Source organism: Pogoniulus pusillus, chromosome 11 (assembly GCF_015220805.1).
Source record: "Pogoniulus pusillus isolate bPogPus1 chromosome 11, bPogPus1.pri, whole genome shotgun sequence".
Taxonomy (NCBI): Eukaryota; Metazoa; Chordata; class Aves; order Piciformes; family Lybiidae; genus Pogoniulus; species Pogoniulus pusillus.
In genome coordinates this window covers 13,596,003-13,616,817 of record NC_087274.1, presented here as the reverse complement: position 1 = coordinate 13,616,817, position 20,815 = coordinate 13,596,003, and the positions used below count along the sequence as shown (strand labels likewise).

Sequence of the window (20,815 nt, the reverse complement as noted above, 5' to 3'; positions counted from 1 at the left end):
AGGCTGTCCACCTACCAGCACACCAAAAGACTTTCTCTGCAGGCTGCTCTCAATCTCATCACCCCAGCCTGGACTGGCACTGAGGATTGCCCCGATCCAGGCACAGGACCTTGCCCTTAGCCTTACTGAACCTCCTATGGGCTCAGGAGTGGGTGGGAGCCACTTGTCCTGTGCTGGTCCCTTGGGCCCCAGGCAATGCGTCGAGTACCCACCTTGCGTGTCCCTGGCTGGGAGTGCCAGGAGCCCTGTCCTGGGGTTGTGGAGCCCAGGGTGTGTGCAGTGAGATAGGAGGAGAGGGCTCTACCTTGTGGCCGCTGGTGGGGAAGAGCTGAGCCGCGATGCCAGCTCTGCTGCTCACCTGACAGCCTCTCTCTTCTTGCTTCCAGGGCGGTGAACGGCTTTGACCAAGGCCCCCCCGGGCTAGGCACATCCCGGCCCTCCTCGGCGCCGGGCATGCTGCCCCTGAGCGTATGAGCCCGGGCAGCTGCCCTTGGACTTGGATGCTTTTCTCAGCCCAGCACCACCAGAAGATCTGCTCCCAGTTCCTCCCCGCTCCCGCCCCGCCGCAGCCCTGCTGCCAGAGGAGACTCCTGCCTGGCCCTTCCTGCCGCGGGCTCACAGCTGATGGCCTCCTGCCGGGACCCGCGGGGCTCTGCCGGGCACGCAGCAGTCTTGCTCTCCAGACATGGGCCCTGTGCTTTAGCTCTTCAGCTTGGGTTTGGCATCACACAAACGTGGCTGCCCCTCTGCAAGGCTCCCTTTCTCCCTGCCTGCCCCAGCACCCTGCCACTCAGGCTGGGCAGCTGCTGCCCTCGCAGTAAGGCTCTGATGAGGGGGACAGTGGGTGAAGCTGTGCCGTGGCACGGTGGATATGGCATCTTGGTCCAGGTAGGTGACTCGGTTCCTGCAGCTGGGCAGCTGCAGGTGGGAGATGCAGGGCTGTCAGTGCTGGTGCAGGAGCGGGCAGAGAGGAGCAGAGCTCCCCACAGCTCAGCCTGGGCAGCCCCGGCTGGCTGAACCCTCTGGGGCCAGGGCAGAGGGAGGGCTGCAGGAGCTGGGTGGCAGTGCTGAAGGGGTGACGAGCCACTGCCCTGGCACTGCAGGGCTGTGTTGAGCTGCTGAGGTGCTCTCAGTGCCTGAAGCACAGCCTCAGCCCAGCCGTGCCCACCTCTGCCCCTCAGCTTCCGCCCACCTGCACAGCAAGGACTCTGTCAGTGCTCATGAACCCCATGCCCACCTTCCTCAGAACTGTGTAACCTGTGACTGGATTTTACAGCCTCACCTCTGGGCTTCTGTGCCAGTTCTGGCTGGCTCTTGTCCCTCGTGGGTCTTTGTGAGTTCTTTGTCTACGTGCCTCAGAGCCGGGGCTGGGGGGGGGGGGTTGAGTGAAGCAGCAAACCCAGCTGGGGTTTGCTCTGGGGGTTGGCAAAGGGTCATGCCCAGGCTGGTCCATCCTGCTCCTTTGGCTCTGCAGCTCCCAGTTGGTTTCTTTACAAGTGCTGAGGGAAAAAACCCAACCAACCAAAACCTGCTGCGCCTCCCCTGCCGCGGGGCCTGTGTCCGTGGGTGGGTTGTACATAGGTCTGTACCCACAGGCCCTGCTGTGCCCCAGAGCTCCGAGCAGAACTTTGGGCTTTGCAGCTTTATTTATTCAGAATCTCTGTGCCATGTTCCAGGGGGGCAGGGCCAGGCTGCCGCAGCCAGGCAGAGCAGGATCTGCTGTAAAAACAAAACCCAACTGAGAGTCATCTTCCAACAATAAAGTTCTTTTAATGTGGGACCCCTGGGGTTTGCAGAACAGCTGCCAGTGCCTGTGCTCTGTCTGTGTGCGAGGGGCAGCTCCTGCTGCCTCTGCAGTAGGTCTTCAGCGGGCGCTTTGTGCCCAGGAGGGGACCAGCCACTGCTGGAACCAAGGCTGGGCAACCTCTCTCCTCCTGCCATTCTGGCTTGCAAGATGTGGTTTTGGGGAAGAGCCCAGGAGGGTGCTGGAGGCCTGCAGCAGCCCAGACTGAAGAGTTTCCTCTGCAGAGGGGTGAGGCTGGAGCCGTTCTCCAGGCTGCTCCTTCCCTGCCGTATGCCTGGTGGGGCACAGTGCTGAGCAGCCCCACGGTACCTCTGCTCCCAGCTCTGCCCCTGCGGCTCGGTCTGAACCTGGTCTCAGTGCTGCCTCTGCCTCATCCTGGGTTTAGCTCTAGCCCAGGAGATCCTGAGCCACCACAGTGGGGCCCAGGCACAGCTGCTGGTCAGGGCTGTGGGGTCAGAGCTTTGGGCTTTCCTCCTCCTGCTGCTGCCTAGGCTGGGCTCTGCCCCGGCCATGGCCTCACAACCCTGCCAGCATTGCTGTGGCCTCTGGCTCACTCGAGTTCAGCTCCTCCACCCCATGCTGCCTGCTCCAAACTCTCTTTGCCCTCATCACATTTTATCCCCAGCATCTTCTCACTTCTCTCCCTTCCCAGGGTGGCTGAAGGTGCACCCTGCTCCCTGTGCAGACAGCAAACCACCTTCCCTTGGCCCTGCAGCCAAGGAGGGATCTACTGGAGGTTACCAGTGCCTGCAGCCTCAGCCTTACCCACTCCCTGCCAGAGCTGTGTGGTGACACCCACACACAGACTGGAGCCCAGGGCACCCACACCAGGGTGCCGAGGTGAAAGGCCAGACCCAGCTGAAGGCAGAACTCGTGGCTGAGTCTGTGCTGTGATGGTGTCAAAGCTGCCCTTGAGCTCCAGCAACAAGCTGCCTTCGGAGTTCAGCAGCTGAGCACTACCAGGCTCTGGGCAGGCCACTCCTGCTGTGTTTAGGTCAAAATAAAGCCCCAGCCCCCGAGCAGACAAAGCAGGAAGAAGGGAGAAGACAGCTTCCAGTCATTCTCGTTTATTAAGGTCTATGCCAGCCTCAGGGATGGCTCTTCCTGGAAGTAAACAGAGCAGGCGGCCGCATCTATAATGAATAAATTTATTGTCTTACAAAAAAATCATTGTCTAGAAACATGGGTATACAAGAAAACAAGATCTTTGCAGTCAGATGCCTGGTGGTCAACAGCCAGTTTGATTAAAAACACCCAAACACACACACACACACAGGACGAAACCTTCGCCACGGATGTTAAAGCTTTTTGAACCCGGAGCGGGGGCTCCGCGGTGCCCGAGCGCCTGGCAGAGGAAGCTTCCTACTTAACACTGATTTCATCACCGTCACTAAGTTCTCCATAGGCAATACCACTTGGACTAGAGAGGTACGTGTGATATGAATGAAGCACAGTCGAAATTAATACATTAAACCATCGTTAAGAGAGGCAAATCAAAGGTGTGACATTGTCTTAGTACTGTAGTGTCTAAGGCACTTTCCGTAGGTCGGGTTTGCAGCTAAACGGAACAGAAAACAAATCAAGAAGGGCTTAACTACTGCTGTAATACTGCTCAAAAAGGGAAAACAACAACAACGACGACCGAAAGTAAGAGAGAAAGGATTCACATCCACTGGCATCTCGCCTGGTCGGCAGGCAGCAGCCCCAAAGCACAGAGTGCGGCCCCCCCGAGCCCTGGGGCTGAGCGGCTGCCGTGCCCCGGGGCTCTCCCCCTCCCCAGTGTGGCTGCGGGGCTGGAGGCCTGGCTGGCCGGGCCTAAGGGAAGAAATTCCTGGTGCCTGTGCTGTGTGTCGGTTTCCCACTGCTGTTCACATTAGAGGAGCCTCGATACGTACACAGCCCCGCGGGCAGGGCTGCCGGAAGGCAGGAGGGCTGCAGGGCAGAGGGCTGGGGACGCTGCGTGGACGCTAGGAGGAGAAGCAGCTGCTGAGCGCAGCCCCAGAGCGCACTGCAGGGTAACTGCGCCCCCTCTCCCAAAGGTTTGTTTTGTGTCACAGTTCACTGGCTGGTGGTGCTGGGGGTGGGGGTCACAAGAATGGAGGAGGACAGAGAAAGGTTCGGGCGCGGTTTGGTCGCCAGGGATCCGGCAGGCCTGCCGCGGGCAGGGCGCAGCTGGCAGGCTGCTGTCTGTACAACAAAGCATGCATGGCCGTGACCCCGGCTCTGGCCCAACCACCCTCCCTCTGGGAATGACAGTTCTGTAGTGATTAAAAAAAAACCAAAACAACAACGGAAAAAAAAACAAAACCAAAGCAAATCAACCCCAAAGAGTTTCATCCTTCACATGATGCTTTAGAAAATGGCTTTACAACGAGACTCTGGAGAAGAGATGCACCGAACAGAGGGCCCCATGCCGCTCATGGGCGATCAGAAGCAGTTGGACCTAGGTCAGAAGCAGGGTACGGCGTGGGGAGGCTGCAGAGCCTCAAGACAGAGTTGACCTATGAGAAGTAACCTTGTAGCATGCCAGCGTTCCGTAAGGCAGAGTTAGGGCCACAAGGCAGTTGGGTGGTCAGGAAAGTCCCCTCCTCCTCCTCCTTCTCCTCCTCCTGCTGCTGCCTGTCCTGTCAGAGCTCTCTGCATGCGGGCTCAGGGCTCTACTCGGCAGGGGCTGGCTGAGCCTCGTTCACGTCGCTGCCTTTGCTCTCGGCATCGTCGTCAGACAGCTCCAGAGAGGCTCCTTCGATGTGCAGCTGGCGTCGCCCCGAGCGGCTCGAGGAGAAGGTGATAGGACCTCCCCTCCTGGGAACGAGAGGCAGGCAGGGGCTGAGTGTCCTCTGTGCTGGCCACTGCTGAGGCCATGCCTCAAATACTGGGGTCAGTTTTAGGCCACACACTCTGAGAAGGACGTTGAGGAACTGGAGCAGGTCTAGAGAAGGGCAACAAAGCTGGGGAAGGGTCTGGAGAACAGGGCTGGGGAGCAGCAGCTGAAGGTGTTCAGTGTGGAGAAGACGAAGCTGAGGGGAGACCTCATTGGTCTCTACAGCTCCCTGAAGGGAGGTTGCAGTGAGGTGGGGTTGGGCTCTTCTTCCAAGGAACAAGTGATAGGTCAAGAGGAAATGGCCTCAGGTTGCTAGGGGTGGTTTAGATTGGACATGAGGAACAATTTCCTCCTTGAAAGGATTGTCAAGGCCTGGCCCAGGCTGCCCAGGGCAGTGGAGTCCCTATCCCTGGAGGGGTTTCAAAGCCATGGAGCTGTGGTGCTGAGGGACGTGATCCCAAGTAACTTGAAATATTGGCCCCTCTGCCACGTTTGCCTGCAGCTGGGCTGAACTGACAACCCCAGGGGACCTGCCAATGCAAGCTCCAAAAGGTTTGGGCTCTTGAGCTGTCAGGAGTGTCTCGGTGGTCTGACATCCCCCTCGCTACCACCACGAGGCTCCATTGTGACCCATTCCCTATCACTGGCTGCTCTGCCTCTACAGCTCCACAGCCAGAGGCTCCCCAGAGATGCATCCCAGAGTCAGCCCTGCGGGCACAGGGGGACTCAGGAGGCCGCTGGTGCCACTCACCTTAGCCTGTTCTTCAGGGTGCTGACCTCGCGGCTCAGGCCCTCGTTGGCCTCGGTGGCATCGTCCAGCTCGCGCTGCAGCTTGCGGCGGGAGGCGTTGGCACGCGTGGCCTCCTCCTCGGCCTCCTCCAGCTGCCTCTTGAGCTGCTTCATCCTGGCGTTTGCCTTCTCCATCTGAAACAACCCTGGGCACTCAGGAGCAGCCTGCACAGCTGCTGGGCTCACCAACACCCCGTGCTTCCTGACCACCCTAGCTGAATATGAACCTGAAGCTCGGGCTGCTGGGAACACTGCACAGCTCCTGGCTCTGAGAGCAGGATGGGAGACACAGCAACTGGAGCCACCACGGGGCCCTTCTGACAGGTGGGAATTGCTCCAGTGGTCAAGTTATCAGGAGAGATCCCCTTAGATCTTGTCATTAAAGAAACAATTCTTCATGTCTGCGTCTGCAGCACAGGTCCTGTGAGGAGCAGCTGAGGGAGCTGAGTGTTCAGTCTGGAGAAGAGGAGGCTGAGGGGAAACCTCATTGCTCTCCACAGCAACCTGAGAGGAGGCTGCAGTGAGATGGGGGTTGAGCTCTTCTCTCAAGGAACAAGCAATAGGACAAGAGGAAGTGGCCTTAAGGTCCCCAGGGGAGGTTTAGGTTGAACACAAGGAAGAATTTCTTCCTAGATTGCCAAGGCCTGGCCCAGGCTGCCCAAGCCAGTGGTGAAGTCTCCATCCTGGAAGGGATTGGAAAGCTGTGTAGATGTGGTACTGGGGGCCACGGTTTAGAGGTGCTCTGGCAGTGCTGGGTTAAGGGTTGGACTGGACCCCATGAAGAAGCCCTTTCTGCTCCATGTGTGGCTTGGTTTGCCTTTCCTGAGGAGCAGGTCTCAGTTCAGCCCCTGCACCCACCTGCTCCTTGTACTGGTCCGCGTGCCGGCGCTCATCCTCCACCTGCATGAAGACCTCCTTCAGTTTCTTCTCCGTGCGACGAACCAGTTTGTTGGCAGCTGCTCTTTCCCTAGGGCAAGCAGAAGCCATGACTGCCCAGCACTGGCAGGCTGGCAACACCAGCTCTGGCCTCTCTGAAAGCCTCTGGCCTCACTGTGTGACCAGTGACTCCTCAGCACCTGCCACCACCACCGGAACCAGCTGGGGCTCAGTGTGCTGGTACTTGGAGAGATGCAGCTTTGAGAGCATCAGGTCTCATCAAGAAGAGGATGGGATGGAAAGAGGGAGGAGGAAGTACTTGTGAGATGGGACAGAGCAGCTTTAGAGCTCCTGCTAACCAGGAATGTGATCCTCCTGCCGTGCCAAGAGCACCAGAGGAGTGGAGCTGGTGCTGGACCAGCCCAGCTGCAGGACTGGGACTAGCTGGTACAGTGGCATGTGGAGGGGCACACGGCACAGGCACAGCCCACTGCAGCAAGGCTTCTGCAGAGCACAGGCTTCATCTCCACCAGCTTAAACTGTCACACAGAAGCTGTCCAACTTGCTTCCCATAACCATGCCCGAGGAGATCAGGGAGAACCCACCCCAAGGAGCTTGGAAAACCCCTCCCTGAGGAGCTGGGAGAGCCCCTCCCTGAACTGCCATGTGACTGCTGCAGGGCAGGTGTCTCAAGGGGATGTTTCATCTCACTTCTGCAGAACCTCATGGACCCTGGGACTGTTTGATACCAAGAGTTAGCTCGACTCTTGCACTTAGGGAGGAAAAAGCTTCTGCAGCTTCCCAATCCAGTTCCTTTCTGGTCACCTTGTCAGGTGTCCTCTCCTAAATGTTGATTTCCAGATGTGATTCCCAGAACCACTGCAGAGCTTCTCATCTGTCCTAGACCACCCAACACATCCAACTGAGAGAGCAAATAGACAGAGATTTCTCCTTACTTGGCCTCCTGCTCCAACTGCTCTTCCAGCTGTGCAATCTTGGCCTCTAGAGTAGAAATGGTTGCCTTGAACTTGGACTTCACAGAGCCCTCCAGTTCCTGCAGCTTGGCCTTCAGCTCCTTGTTCTGCCTCTCCAGCTGCTGCCGAGCGTTTTCGCTCTTCTGGGCAGCACTGCGCTCCCCTGCCAGCTCCGAATTGAGGGTGTCCACCTGGGAGGAGAAAAGGAGATGCTCAGAATGGGTTGGGTGGGAAGGGACCTTCAAGCTCATCCAGTTCCAACCTCTTGCCATGGGCAGGGACACTACTCACCCGCCCAGGTTGCTCAAGGCCTCATCCAGCCTGGTCGTGAACACCTCCAAGGAAGGGACATCCACAACCTCCCTGGGCAACCTGTGCCAGAGTTTCCCCACCCTCACCCTAAGGAATTTCTTCCTCCTCTCCACTCTCACTCTCCCCTCTCAAAGCCATTGTCCCTCATCCTGTCACATCCATCCCTCATCCAAAGTCCCTCCCCAGCTCTCCTGGAGTCCCTTCAGGCACAGGAAGGCTGCTCTAAGGTCTGCCCGGAGACCAGGCTGAACAACCTCCAGTCTCCCAGCCTGTCCCCCTGCTCATGGCCCAAGATCATTGGGCGCTGTTCAGAGGCTCCTTTTGTCTGCACACTGCAGGCTCAACTGCCCGCTGGTGCCCACCTGCAGCGTGGTCTTGCGGAAGCGCTCGTTGAGGAGCTCCATGTTGCTCTGCTCCTCCTCCAGCTCCTCCTCCAGCTGTGCAATGCGAGCCTCCAGCCGCCGCTTCTCGTCCAGCAGCGCTGACCTAGAAAGGCAGGATTTGGGTCAAGCCCTGCCTGCATCCGATCCCAAGCTCGCAGCCAGCTTGCCCCTGGGCCTTGGGCGCTGCCAACTGCCCCGAGCGGCTGCCGGCTCAGCAGCTTCACAGCCACAAGGAGGCTGTGTCAGCAGGGCAGGTGGGTACAGCCTGCAGGAGGCGCTGGTGCCCAGGCTCTGAGGGGCGGCGGGGGGCAGGTGCTGACTCACTTCCCCGAAGCACTGTTGGCAATCTCATCAGCCAGCTCGTCCCGCTCCTGCTCCGCGTGCCGCCGCGCCCGCTCTGACGCCGCCAGCTCCTGCCAGGGGTCAGGACAAGAGGCGTTAGCAACCTCCAACCCTCTGCAACCCAGTCAGAGCTTCTGGGAGCTGCAGGGAAGTGTGGTACCCCCCAGGGCTTTGAAGGCATGAGCAGAAACAAAATGTCATCAAGGATGTTCTGTCCCTTAGCTGCCAGGGGACTGCTGCAGAGTTCCTCCTCCCTGTCCCTGCAGAGCTCTTTGCACAGACAGAAGGACAAAGGAAACATCTCTGAAGATCAGTGCAGGGACGTCTAAGCTGCAGGAGACAACATCCGTCCTGTGCTCCCACACCACAGCTGGGTGAAGTCAGCTCTGAACTCATCAGAGATTTCAGAATCACAGAATTGTTTGGTGGGAAGAGACCTTTCAGATCACCAAGTCTGAGCAGTAACTCAGAACTGTCAGGGCACCACTAAGCCATGGCCTTCAGCACCACATCTACAAACCCCTCCAAGGATGGGGACTAACCACTGTCCTGGGCAGCCTGAGCCAGGCCTTGACAACCTTCCTGGGGACAAAAATGTTCCTCATGTCCAAGCTAAACCTGCCCTGGCACAATTTCAAGCCATTTCCTCTTGTCCTCTTCTTCCTTGACAGAAGAGACCAATCCCTACCTGGTGTCTCCCCTCACCCACATCTTCTCCAGACTAAACACCCCCAGGTCCTTCAGCTGCTCCTCATCACCTCTGTTCTCCAGACCCTTACCAAGCTTTGTTGCCCTTCTCTGGACAGGGTCCAGGCCCCCAATGTACTTCTTGGAATGAAGGACCCAAAACTGAGCTCAGCATTTGAGGTATGGCCTCACCAGTACAGGACAATCAATGCCCTGCTCCTGGCCAGGATGCTGGTTGCCCTCTTGGCCACCTGGGAACAAATTTGCTTATCTTCATCCAACTGTCAACCACCACCCTGCCAGGTCATTTCCTACCACCAAGCAGCTTTCCAGCTATTCTGCCCCAAGCCTGGAGCACTCCTAGGGGTGTTGTGGCTTTGGGTTGTTACAGAGTACAGGACATGAACACAAGCAAAGCACAAGAACCAAAACTCTCAGCACAGCAGAGCAAGGAACACTGAACCTCTCCTTCCCAACCTGCATGAAGTGGCACAAACACCCAAGTGTCTGCTGAGAGGGACAACTGAATGCCCTGCCACTGCAAGAGTGACAAGTGTGAAGGCCACACAAGGAGGACATGAAGAAGCTGTAGTAGGTCATAGGTTTTCTGTAAAGGCTCAGAGTAAGTGTAGTGACATCTAAGTGGCTGCTTCCAACTTTGGTCTGCTGCTGAAGGAGGCCATGGAGGTGCAGTCTGTCACAGCAGGCACTTGACCCCGTGGCAGGTTGAGGAGATGTCAGATAAGTGACAGGCAGCAAGACTTGGAGCTGTTGTATGCATTGAGGGAGAACACGGCCAGTGGAAAGTGGGTGAAGACCCTCAGGGCAGAGTGAGAGACCTGCACAACCTGGCAGAGTGCTGAGGAGCTTGTTCAGAGCACTGCACCTTTCAGAGCCTTGAACCACCCTGCAGACTGGTGAGGCCTCAGGTCTGCCCAAGCAGGAGCAAAGCTTCCTGCTAACCTGGCAGAGAAATGAGCCCAGGCTCCTAGAAGGAGTCCTGTGAGCCCTAAGAAGTTCACTGATGTCCTGGGGCAGAGGAAGAGAAGGTTCTCCTGGCTCCCGTTTCTCTGTTCAGCAGATTACTTTTTACCTTAACCCTCTGCTCTTAGCTCATTTTAGCAAGAAAAGTCATGTCCTGGGTTACAAACTCACCTCCTGGAGCTGCAGGATTTCTGCTTCCAGGCCTTTGAGCTTCTTCTCACTCTCTTTGGACTGTGCAAAGATCTCATCTCTGGAGGCTCGGGCTTCCTCCAGCTCCCGCTGGTAGTCTTTCATCTGAGCCTGCAGAGAGACAGCAGGGTGAGAGGGAGTGGAAAAAAGAAGGGGTGGGGAGGGGAGAGGAGAAATGGAAGGGGTGAGGAGAGGAAGAAATAAAGGTGAAAAAAGAAGGGAGAAGAAATAAAAGGGGAAAAAAGAGGGAGGGGGTTGTAGAAATAGAGGGGAAAAAGAAGGGTAAAAAAAAGGGAAGGGGAGAGCTGGAGTGCATTAGGACACTCCCAAGATTTCTTAGCAGCTCTGAAGCTTTCTGGCCCTTAACAGCCAAGGCCTTCGTCCCAAAGTGGTCTCACTCCACTTGAGTGCATTTTCAGTTGTTCTTTTCACACTAAAACTTCCACTTTCTCTCTTTGCATCACTGACTCCTTGTCAGAACTATCACATCCTAAGACTTCACCTCCTTTACCTGGTGCACTTGTAGGAAAAAACCCTCTAATCAAGAGCTGCTCCATTACATGGGAAATGGAACTTAGAGAGTCATGGAATGGTTTGGGTTGCAAAGGACATGAAAAGGACCATGTGCAGGGACACCTCCCACCAGCCTGGGCTGCTCAAGGCCTCATCCAGCCTGGCTTTGAACACCTCCAGGGAGGGAGCATCCACAACCTCCCTGGGCAAACTGTGCCAGTGTCTCTCCACCCTCACTGGAAAGACTTTTCCTCCTAATCTGCTCTCCATGGAGAGGTAAAGCTTTTGGAATGCCCAGTACAGAAACTCCACATTCTCAGCACTGATAAACTCTGAGTGCAGCAGTTCCATGATGCCCTTCTCAGCACACCCAGGACACACTGATGCCTTAGACACTTAACAGGCAAGCTTTCACCCCAAGGTTGACTTGAGATGTTAAAGGAGCAAGAAACATGGAGGAGCTGCACTGAAACTGTGTCTACCCCTTTGGAACACCACCAGGCAGTTATTTCAGGTGCTGCTATGCAGATGCACAGAGGTTAGGTGTGAACTCTCCAGCTGCCCTGGTCTGCTAGAACAGAGGAGCTGGGCACTGCTGGGTACCAGCACTCCTCATTGTAACCTTCACCCAGGGCTCAGCTCCAGAACTGCCCTCACTGGGCTGAAGCAGGATTTGCAGGAGCATTGCCAAAGAGCAGGGAGAACAGGGCAAGAAGGCAACTTAACATCCATGTGCCCCACCTGCCCCTGCCATGGCCCCACACTCACAGAACCCAGCATGGTGGGGTTGAAAGGGACCTCTGGAGACCATCCAGTCCACCACCCCTGTCAAAGCAAGGCACCCACAGCAGCTTGCCCAGGACCACAATGAGATCAAGTCCAGTGTGTCAAAGTACAGTCAACCTGGGGCAAGTCACACAGGAGCACATCCAAATGGGTCTTGAAATTCTCCAGAGAAGGAGACTCCACGGCCTCTCTGGGCAGCCTGCTCCACAGCTCCAGCACCCTCACAACAAAGAATTTTTGCCTCTTGTTCAGGTGGAACCTCCTGTTTGTGCCCACTGCCCCTTGTCCTGTCCCTGGGCACCACTGACAAGAGTCTGGCCCCATCCTCTTGCCTCTACCCTTTAGCTGTCACTGAGCATTGTTCAGATCTCCTCTGGGGCTGCTCTTCTCCAGGCTCTCATCCTCAGCTCCTCACAGAGCTGCTCCAGGCCCCTCAGCGTGTTCTTGACCCTCCTTTGGGACATGGTATTAAAAAGTTCTGCCAAGACTGAGCTCTACCAAACACTGCATATCTTTCTGGGAATGCAAAACAGCTCCTTGATACAAGGACTGGCTGCTTCTTGCCAAACTGAAAAGAAAGGGCAGCTTGCAGCTGTTTAAAAGCAACTGGAATCCACTGCTCCTTTTTCTCTGGAGCGCTTTGGGCTGGAAATGCCTTCAAAAGCTCAAGATGTTGAGGAAGCAGCAGCCAGGAATGCTGAGCTCAACCAGTAAACTCAGACCCAAAGAAAGTGTGCAGAAAGCACAACTGAGTGACTTCGTGTGCCAAGAGAGGATAGCAAGACAAAAACGACTAATGAAGAGAAGGACATAGGGGACAACCTTAACTCCTGAGTCCTGAGCAGGAGAAGCTGAGGGCAGCAGCTCTGTGGCAGCTCAGTGCAGGAGAGGCTGAACTCAGGATTTGAAGACAACCTCACTGGTGCTGAGACAACCTCTCTAGCCCTGCTGGCCACACTGTGCCTGAGCCAGGCCAGGGTGCTGGTGACCCTGGCCACCTGGGAACACCCTGCCTCATCTTCAGCTGCTGCTGACCAGCACCCTGAGGTCCCTTGCCACTGGGCATCTTCCCAGCGGCTCTGCCCCAAGCCTGGAGAATTCATGGCATTGTCATGGCCCAAGTGCAGGGCCCAGCACTTGGCCTTGTTGAGTCTCATCCCACTGGCCTCAGCCCATGGATCCAGACTGTCCAGGTCCCTCTGCAGAGCCTCCCTACCCTCCAGCTGGGGCTCTGGCTGTGGAGCTGCAGGGGCAGAGCTGTCAGTGTCAGGGAATGAGGCTGATGGTCCTGCTTTCACTATGCAGCTGTGTTTAGTGAAGAGCAGCACCAGGAGGCAGAGCAGCTCTGCTGGGCTGTGCCTACCTGCAGCTTACGTAGCTGTTTGATTGCTTCATCTCGAGCCTTGTTTGCAGCTTCTATCTGCCCTTCCAGGTCTTTCAGGTCCATCTCCATTTTCTTCTTGGCTGCCACAGCAAGAGCCCTCTGCTTGCGCTCATCCTCCAGTTCTGCCTCCAGCTCTCGCACCTGTGGAGGGGTTGGACAGGCTCAGTTCCAGCAATGAGAACACACAAAAGCCCAAACAAGGTAGCTGGGGACTCCACGAGGCCTTTGCAGAGCAGAAGATGTAACCAGACAGAAGGCTGCAGAGACAAGCAGTGTGGGAGGGCACTGCAGCTGGCAAACCCAAACACGCAAACTGGCAGCAGGGCTCTGCACTGCCCATGGAGGCAGACACAACTCAGCAGCTCCTTGCCTAGCACATCCACTCACACCTAAGTATCACCTTGGGCAGGTCTCACCACCCCTGACTGGGCCACCAAGAGGAAAATCAGCAAATGACAGAGCCAGTGTGGTTGGAAGAGACTTTTCAGGTCATCAAGTCCAAACCTCAACCCAGCACTGCCAGGGCACCACTGAACCATGGCCCTCAGCACCACATCTCCACAGCTTTCAAACCCCTCCAGGGATGGGGACTGCACCACTGCCCTGGGCAGCCTGGGCCAGGCCTTGACAACCCTTCTGGGGAAGAAATCGTTCTTCATGCCCAACATAAACCAACCCTGGTGCAACTTGAGGCCATTTCCTCTCATCCTATCACTCGTTCCTTGGGAGGGGAGCCCAGCCTCCACCTGACTGCTGTCTCCTCTCGGGGAGCTGTGGAGAGCAATGAAGTCTCCAGACTAATCAACCCCAGGTCCCCCAGCTTCTCCTCCCCAGCCCAGTTCTCCAGAGCCTTCCCCAGCTTTTTTGCCCTTCTCTGGACCTGCTCCAGCCCCTCAATGTCCTTCTCAGAGTGAGGGACCCAAACTTGATCTTAGGATTCGAGGGCAACCTCACCGGTGCTGAGTAGAGTGAGACAACCTCTTTAGCCCTGCTGGCCACAATGTGCCTGAGCCAGGCCAGGGTGCTGGTGACCTTGCCCACCTGGACACACCCTGCCTCATCTTCAGTTGCTGTTGACCAGCACCACCAAGTCTTTTGCCACTGGGCACTTCCCAGCCACTCTGCCCCAAGCTTGGAGAATTCATGGCATTGTCATGGCCCAAGTGCAGGGCCCAGCACTTGGCTTCATGGAGTTTCATCCCACTGGCCTCAGCCCATGGATCCAGACTGTCCAGGACCCTCTGCAGAGCCTCCCTATCCTCCAGCTGATCAGCATTCCTGCCCAGCTCAGCGTCCTCTGCAAACTTACACAGGATGCCCTCTCCCCCCTCCTCCAGACCACTGCTAAAGACATAAATGTGACCAGGCCCCAGCAGTGAGCCCTGGGGAACCCTACAGCTGAGTGGGCACCCTCTGTTGTTAGCTACACCCAGCACTGCCTGCTTGAGTAGCTTCACCTCATTTTCTCAAGGAAGAACTGAAGTCATTCCCCTTGCAGCCCTCATGCTGCCAGCATTTAAACACTAACCACTGCCAGTGTGCAGGATCTAGGAAGCAAACCACCACCCCCTAAGCCAAACACACCTCCACAGCAGCAGTCAAGCCCCTGCTGGCATGCTGAGTGCTTCTGGAGGACCAGCAGCAGCAGACAATGCCAGCAGCTGCCAGTGGCCAACAAGACCAACTCTACTGCTGGCAAAGATGAGTGCTTGGGACTCCTGCAGAATGGGACCCGCTCAGCAGTTTGTTTTTTCTGGTAGTCAGCTCCCACTGGAGCCACAGAGCTTTGGCCAAAGGTGCTCCCCACTCTCCTCACTCACCTGTTTGACCAGCATCCTCTTCTTCTCTTCATTCTGCTCATCTCTGGCTTGCAGATCTCTCTCAAACTGGGCTTTCATAGCTTGCATGTTCACCTCCAAACGCAGCTTAGCATCTTCAGTGGCCTGCAGTTCATCTTCCAGTTCCTCAAGCTGAGTCCTCATCTCTTCAACCTGCTGCTCTAAAGTTCTCTTTGACTTCTCCAGTTCATGGACCTAAGCCAAAAATATTAATCAGATCCTCTCCTTCAGGTAGCTCAACATTAGCAGTGAAGAGCCAAACAAAACATTATCTCAGGTGAGGGTCTGGACTGGACAAGGGATTACAGCAGGCAGAGCAGCATCTCTGAGTCTGTATCAGAGACTCCACAAACATCTCTGCAGGTCACCAAATGGCTTAGGTTGGAAGGGACCTCAGACACCAGCCACTCCAAACCCACTGCCATGGGCAGGGACACCTCCCACCAGCCCAGGTTGCTCAAGGCTTCATTCAGCATGGCCATGAACACCTCCAGGGAGGAGACATTCACAACCTCCCTGGGCAGCCTGTTCCAGAGTCTTACCACCCTTGTACTGAAGACCTTCTTCCTAAGATCCTCTGCTCTCCCTCAGCTTCAAACCATTGCCCCCTTGTTGCTGGACACCTCTAGGAAGAGGACCCTCTGCAGATGAGCTGTGCAGCATCAGAGAGGCAGCAGCAGTGGGACAAGCTCTCAGGTCTAGCACAGGAGCCATTGGTCACTTGGGCAGCAGCCTCTGGCCTCCAGGTCTGCACAGCTTTTGAAGAGGCCTGATGTCAGCAAAGACCACCCCTGTACTCTGAGCTTTAACTCCTCCAGATCTGGGCTTACGAACCAGCTACAAAAAGTTCTGTTTCTGAGTCAAGTTAACCTTCCCTGCTGGGCTGCTGCCTGTGCAGGGTGTGGAACCACACTCACGTTTTTGCCCACATCATCTTTGGAGCTCATCAAGTCTTCCATGTCTGTCCGCAGCTGCTTGTTCTGTCTCTCAGACTCCTCCTTAGCTTCCAGGGCTTCTTCCAGAGCCCGAGCCAGAGACAGTGCCTTGGTTTCCTTCTCCCTGGCCTCTGCTTCAGCACGATCTCTCTCCTCTGCATACCTGGCAGAAATGTTCTTTTCTTCTGCCAGCATCTGGAATTTAGAAACAATTAATGCAGCTCATGAGGTCCTAGGACCAGGTCCTTCCTGCCTCTGCAGTTAGTCAGTCAATGCTCTGTGTGTAGGTGGCCTCCAGAAGCTGTTTGGTCTCTCTGTCTTGATCACAGTGCTAGGAAGGAAGCAGCTATGACAGCTGCTCTGAGATGAGAAGAGGAAAGAAAATACCTACTCCAGATGAAGTAAGTTTTCTTCTTTCCTCCTTCTTGGTCTACCTCAAGAGACAGTAGTCAAGCTTTGGTTCCAATTTCCTTGGTGTATACAAAGAACTTTACTGTTTCACAGGATGGCCTAGGCTGGAAAGGACCTCAGAGCTCATCTACTCCAACCTCCCTGCTACAGACAGGGACATGTCTCAGCTAGACTTGGCTGCTCAAGGCCTCATCCAGCCTGGCCTTGAACACTCTCAGGCAGGAGACATCCACAGCCTCCCCAGGCAGCCTGTTCCAGAGTCTCACCACCCGCATACTGAAGAACTTCTTCTTAAGCTCCAGTCTAATCCTGTTCTCCCTCAGCTTCAAACCATTCCCCTTGGGGCCGTCTTTAGACACCCTCAGGAAAAGTCTCTCTGCAGCCTTCAAGTACTGGAATGAAGCTCTAAGGTGTCCCTAGAATCTTCTCCAGGCTGAACACCCCCAGCTCCCTCAGCCTGTCCCCACAGCAGAGGTCTAATGAGACATGCAGGTGGCATTCAGCTCACTAATTTTAGGGGACAAGTTTCTGTGAACAAAGCTGCTCAGGAAGGATCCATCAACACCCACACTACTCTGGCCAGGGCCTTCTCCATTGCTGCTGTGACAGCAAGCAAGATGCCACTTGGAAATGACAGAGAGCAGCAAGAGGCCAGGAAGCTAGGGGCTACCTGATCAAACTTCTTCTGCTTCTTCTCCAGGTTGGACACAATCTGTCGCTGATGGTCCAGATCCACCATCAGGTCATCCAGCTCCTGCTGCAGGCGGTTCTTGGTCTTCTCCAGCTTGTCATAAGCCATTGCCTTCTCCTCCAGGCGCTGGCTTAGGGACTCCATGTCCTTCAGTAACTTCTTCTTGTTTTCCTCCAAGCCTTCAATGGTTCCCAAGTCATCATCCACCTTCTTCTTAGCATCAGCCAGCTGGAATTCATTAAAAGCAAACAATGTTCCTTAGTGAAGCATGGGAGAGAAAGAAAGGCCCAGAAGAGGTGTCCTTGCTAGCTGAAGCGACACAAACATTGGGAGCTAGCATGAGCAAGCCACAGAATCCCAAAGCAGTGGCACTGGAGGGCACCTCTGGAGATCATCCAGTCCAACTCCCTTGCTAAAATAAAGCAGGGCACCCACAGCAGCTTGCCCAGGATCACAACGCCCAGCTGGGGTTGGAAGCTCTCCAGAGGAGACTCCACAGCCTCTCTGGGCAGCCTGCTCCAGGCCTCCAGCACTCTCAATCCTGCCCATTGCACTGGGTTGTCCTGATCATTTCTGTGGAGAAAGGCCACAGGAAACTTCATCCTGAAACCTGGTCTAGCATGTGTGCAAAGTACATGGCACCTCCTGGAGGGCTGGGACACTAATTCATCCCACCTGGGATGTGCTGGCTGCCTGGAATCACAAACCATTTCGGTTGGAAAAGACCTTTAAGATTGAGTCTGACCATTCTCTAACTCTGCCATGGCTGCTGCTAAGCCATGTCCTGCAGCACCACATCTCTGCATCTTCTAAACACCTCTAGGGATGGGCATTCAACTACCTCCCTGGGCAGCCTGTGACAGGCTTTGAGAAGCCTTTCAGGGAAGAATTTTCTTCTACTGTGTCCAACCTAAACTGTTCCTAGGGCAATCTGAGGCTGTTTCCCCTTGTCCTGTTGCTTGCTGATAGGAAGAACAGACCAACCCTACCTCATTCCAACCTCCCTTCAGGGAGGTGCAGAGAGCAATGAGGTCTCCCCTCAGCCTTCTCTTTTCCAGATTAAACAACCCCAGTCCCCTCAGCTGCTCCTCACAGGACTTCTTCTCTGGACCCTTCACCAGTTTTGTTGCTCGTTTCTGTACGTGTTCCAGACTCACAACATCCCACTTGGGATAAAAGCACCTCACAGAAGTCCTGCCCTTTACAACAGCTTACCTGTGCCTGCAAGGCCAGCATCTGCTTCTCCAAGTTCTTTCTGGCTTCCTCTTCCTCTTCCTGCTGCTCTTGCAGATTGTTCTTCTCCTCCTCCAGCTGCCTGATCCTGCTGCTCAGGTTGAGCTTCTGGCGAGTTTCCTCCTGAAGCAGCTCCTGTGACACACACATGAGGCATGCCCAGAGCTCAGCTGGGTTTGCAGAGGCCTTGGGCTACCACCCTCCTCCTCCTCACGTGGAGTCTCAGGGTTAGCTATTTTCCTCAGAGCATTTTTGCACACAGACAAGCTAGGCTCTGGCTTTTCATTCGTCTGGAACGCATCTGCAGCTTTATAAAGCATCTCTCTGCTCAGGGAGTCTGTGCCCCTGCCTGGCCTAGAAGCTAATGGCTGATACTTTGGCATCTTTAAAGGGATGAGCACAGAAGTCACCTTCACACACACAGAATCACACACAATTAACCAGGTTGCAAAAGACCTCTAGGATTGTTGAGTCCAACCTATCACTTAACACCTTCTAATTAACTAAGCCATGGCACTAAGTACCTCATCCAGCCTCCTTTTAAATGCCTCCAGAGATGGGGACTCCACCACCTCCCTGGGCAGCCCATTCCAATGCCAATCACTCTTGCTTTGAAGCACTTCTTCCTAACATCCAGTCTGAACCTGCTCTGGCACAGCTTGAGGCTGTGTCTTCTTGTTCTGCCCCCGGGTGCCTGGCAGAAGAGACCAACCCCACCTGGTTACAACCTCCCTTCAGGTATTGTAGAGAGCAGTGAGGCCTGCCCTGAGTCTCCTCTTCTGCAGGCTGCACACCTCCAGCTCCCTCAGCCTCTCCTCACAGGGCTGTGCTCCAGCCCCTCCCCAGCCTTGGTGTCCTTCTCTGGGCACTTTCAAGCACTTCAACATCTTTCTTAAAATGAGGGGCCCAGAATTGGACACAGCACTCAAGGTATGGTCTGAGCAGTGCTGAGTACAGGGGAAGGAGTACCCTGGTCCTGCTGGCCACACTGTTCCTGATACAGGCCAGGGTGCCATTGGCTCTCCTGGGCATGCTGCTGGTTCACGTTCAGCTACTATCTACCAGTATCCAGGTGTCTCTGCAGCCACTCTGTCCCCAGCCTGTAGCACTGCATGGGGTTGTTGTGGCCAAAGTGCAGAACCTGGCACTTGGCCTTGTTAAACTCCTGGCATTGGACTGTGCTCATCTGTCCAGCCTGCCCAAGTCCCTCTGCAGAGCCCTCCTGCCCTCTAACAGATCCACCCTTGCTCCCAACTTAGTGTCATCTGCAAACTTACTGATGGTGGACTTAATCCCCTCATCTAGATCATCAACGATATTAAACAAGACCAGGCCCAGCACTGCTCCCTGGGGCACACCACTAGTGCCTGGCCACCAGCTGGATGTGGCTCCATTCACCACCACACTTCAAACCTCCCTGTTCTCCTCTCAGGCAAGCATCCAGAGCAAGTACCTGAAAGCACTCAGGAAGAATGCAGAGCAGTGAAGCCTGCAGTGGCAGCACACTTCCAAGGTTTGCTACAGTGCTTAAAGGCGAGTTTAAAGGCAGCTGGTATTTGGCAATGCAGCCTTCTGTCAGCACAGGAATTGATGGAAGGTGTGACCACCATCCCCTCTCCCCTGTCCTGTTCCTCACAGACCTCTCCTGCTGTCATTAACATTAATCAAACAGTCACCATTCTTACAAAAGGAAAACAAAGAGAGGATTTTGGAGTGATGAACACATGCAGCAAACTGCATTACTGAACCCAAACCTTTGTACTTCAGCTCTCAGAGCTTTTGCTGTCAGTGAAATACAAGAGTGTTACCCTTCCTGCCTTTCACATTTCAGCTTCTGCACAAGGGATGTTCCAAACCAAGACTGGAAATGCATTTTTGTCATGCACTGAAACAGGAACAAAGCTCCAGTGCAAGGCAGGAGCCTCCCTGCCCACACACCTGTGTATCCTGAAGCTGAGATTCCAAGCTGGCTGCATCCTTGGCAAACTTGATGCCTTTTTTCTCTGCTTCCTCCAGGAGACTTGAAACATTATCCAGCTCATTCTGCAAAGCAAGCAGACCAAAGGTGACAGTGTGGGGTTGGCTGACAGCAAAGCCTGCATCCCACTGGCAGATGCATCCCACAGAACCACCACAGATCCCAGGTGTGGAAAGACAAGGAGAGAGCCCAGCAAAGAGATACAACAAGTGAAAAATACTGGAGTTTGGCTGGAAACATCCAGCTTGAGGTCAGTCCTACAGAATCCTACAGTGAGTGAGAAGGAACCTTAGAGATCAGCCAGTTCCAATCTCCTGCCATGGGCAGGGACACCTCCCACTAGCCCAGGGTGCTCAAGGCCTCAGGCAACCTGGCCTGGAACACCTCCAGGTGGGGGCCATTCACAGCCTCCCTAGGCAACCTGTGCCAGTGTCTCACCACCCTCATTGGGAAGGATTTCTGCCTCATCTCCAGTCTAAGTCTCCTCTCTTCAGCTTAAAATCTTTGCCCTTGCCAAAAGTCTGTCCCCATCTTTGCTGTAGCTCCCTTCAGGTACTGGAAGACTGCTCTAAGGTCTCCTTGGAGCCTTCTTTTCTCTTTTCAGCCTTGACTGAAGTGGTAGAACGTAAGAGCTAAGCAGACTCTTTAGCAGAGCAGCTCACTCCAGTCTCTGCATTCACACCCAAATGCTCACCACAGGACTAGATATTTGATAGGACCCTGAATTCAGAGATTATCAGGGTGGCAGCTGGGTTTAAAGCATCACTGTAAGAGAAAAGGTTCCTGACAGAAGCCAACGCCTGATGTTCTAGGTTCTGCTACTACATACAGTCAGAGACCACCCAGAAGCTTTCTTCAGTTTGATTTCCCTGAAGTACTCATCCC

At 55.0% G+C, this 20,815-nt stretch overlaps 2 protein-coding genes across 8 annotated transcripts in view; one reads left to right on the top strand and one right to left on the bottom strand.

Annotated features, from left to right (window-relative positions):
• The window catches only part of NDEL1 (nudE neurodevelopment protein 1 like 1), a 32,325-nt gene extending 30,527 nt beyond the window's left edge, over positions 1–1,798 (top strand). Inside the window, exon 9 of one of the 2 annotated variants that reach the window (XM_064151125.1) lies at positions 387–1,798. In XM_064151125.1, the coding sequence (XP_064007195.1) occupies positions 387–474 (88 nt within the window). In that variant the 3' untranslated portion in view covers positions 475–1,798. The remainder of the gene's footprint in view (positions 1–386) is intronic. The other variant, XM_064151126.1, reaches the window with a different exon arrangement.
• A 1,057-nt stretch (positions 1,799–2,855) lies between these two features.
• Positions 2,856–20,815, bottom strand: part of MYH10 (myosin heavy chain 10) — a 118,587-nt gene continuing 100,627 nt past the window's right edge. For 5 of the 6 annotated variants that reach the window (XM_064151116.1, XM_064151120.1, XM_064151119.1 and 2 more), the window contains 13 exons: positions 19,891–19,995; positions 17,935–18,087; positions 16,699–16,947; positions 15,600–15,812; positions 14,665–14,877; positions 12,824–12,985; positions 10,144–10,272; positions 8,284–8,372; positions 7,939–8,062; positions 7,247–7,455; positions 6,273–6,381; positions 5,377–5,549; positions 4,571–4,733 (listed from right to left, as the gene is read on the bottom strand). In XM_064151116.1, coding sequence (XP_064007186.1) covers positions 4,670–4,733; positions 5,377–5,549; positions 6,273–6,381; positions 7,247–7,455; positions 7,939–8,062; positions 8,284–8,372; positions 10,144–10,272; positions 12,824–12,985; positions 14,665–14,877; positions 15,600–15,812; positions 16,699–16,947; positions 17,935–18,087; positions 19,891–19,995 — 1,992 coding nt within the window. In that variant the 3' untranslated portion in view covers positions 4,571–4,669. Of the gene's footprint in view, positions 4,734–5,376; positions 5,550–6,272; positions 6,382–7,246; positions 7,456–7,938; positions 8,063–8,283; positions 8,373–10,143; positions 10,273–12,823; positions 12,986–14,664; positions 14,878–15,599; positions 15,813–16,698; positions 16,948–17,934; positions 18,088–19,890; positions 19,996–20,815 lie in introns of all 6 variants that reach the window. The other variant, XM_064151122.1, reaches the window with a different exon arrangement.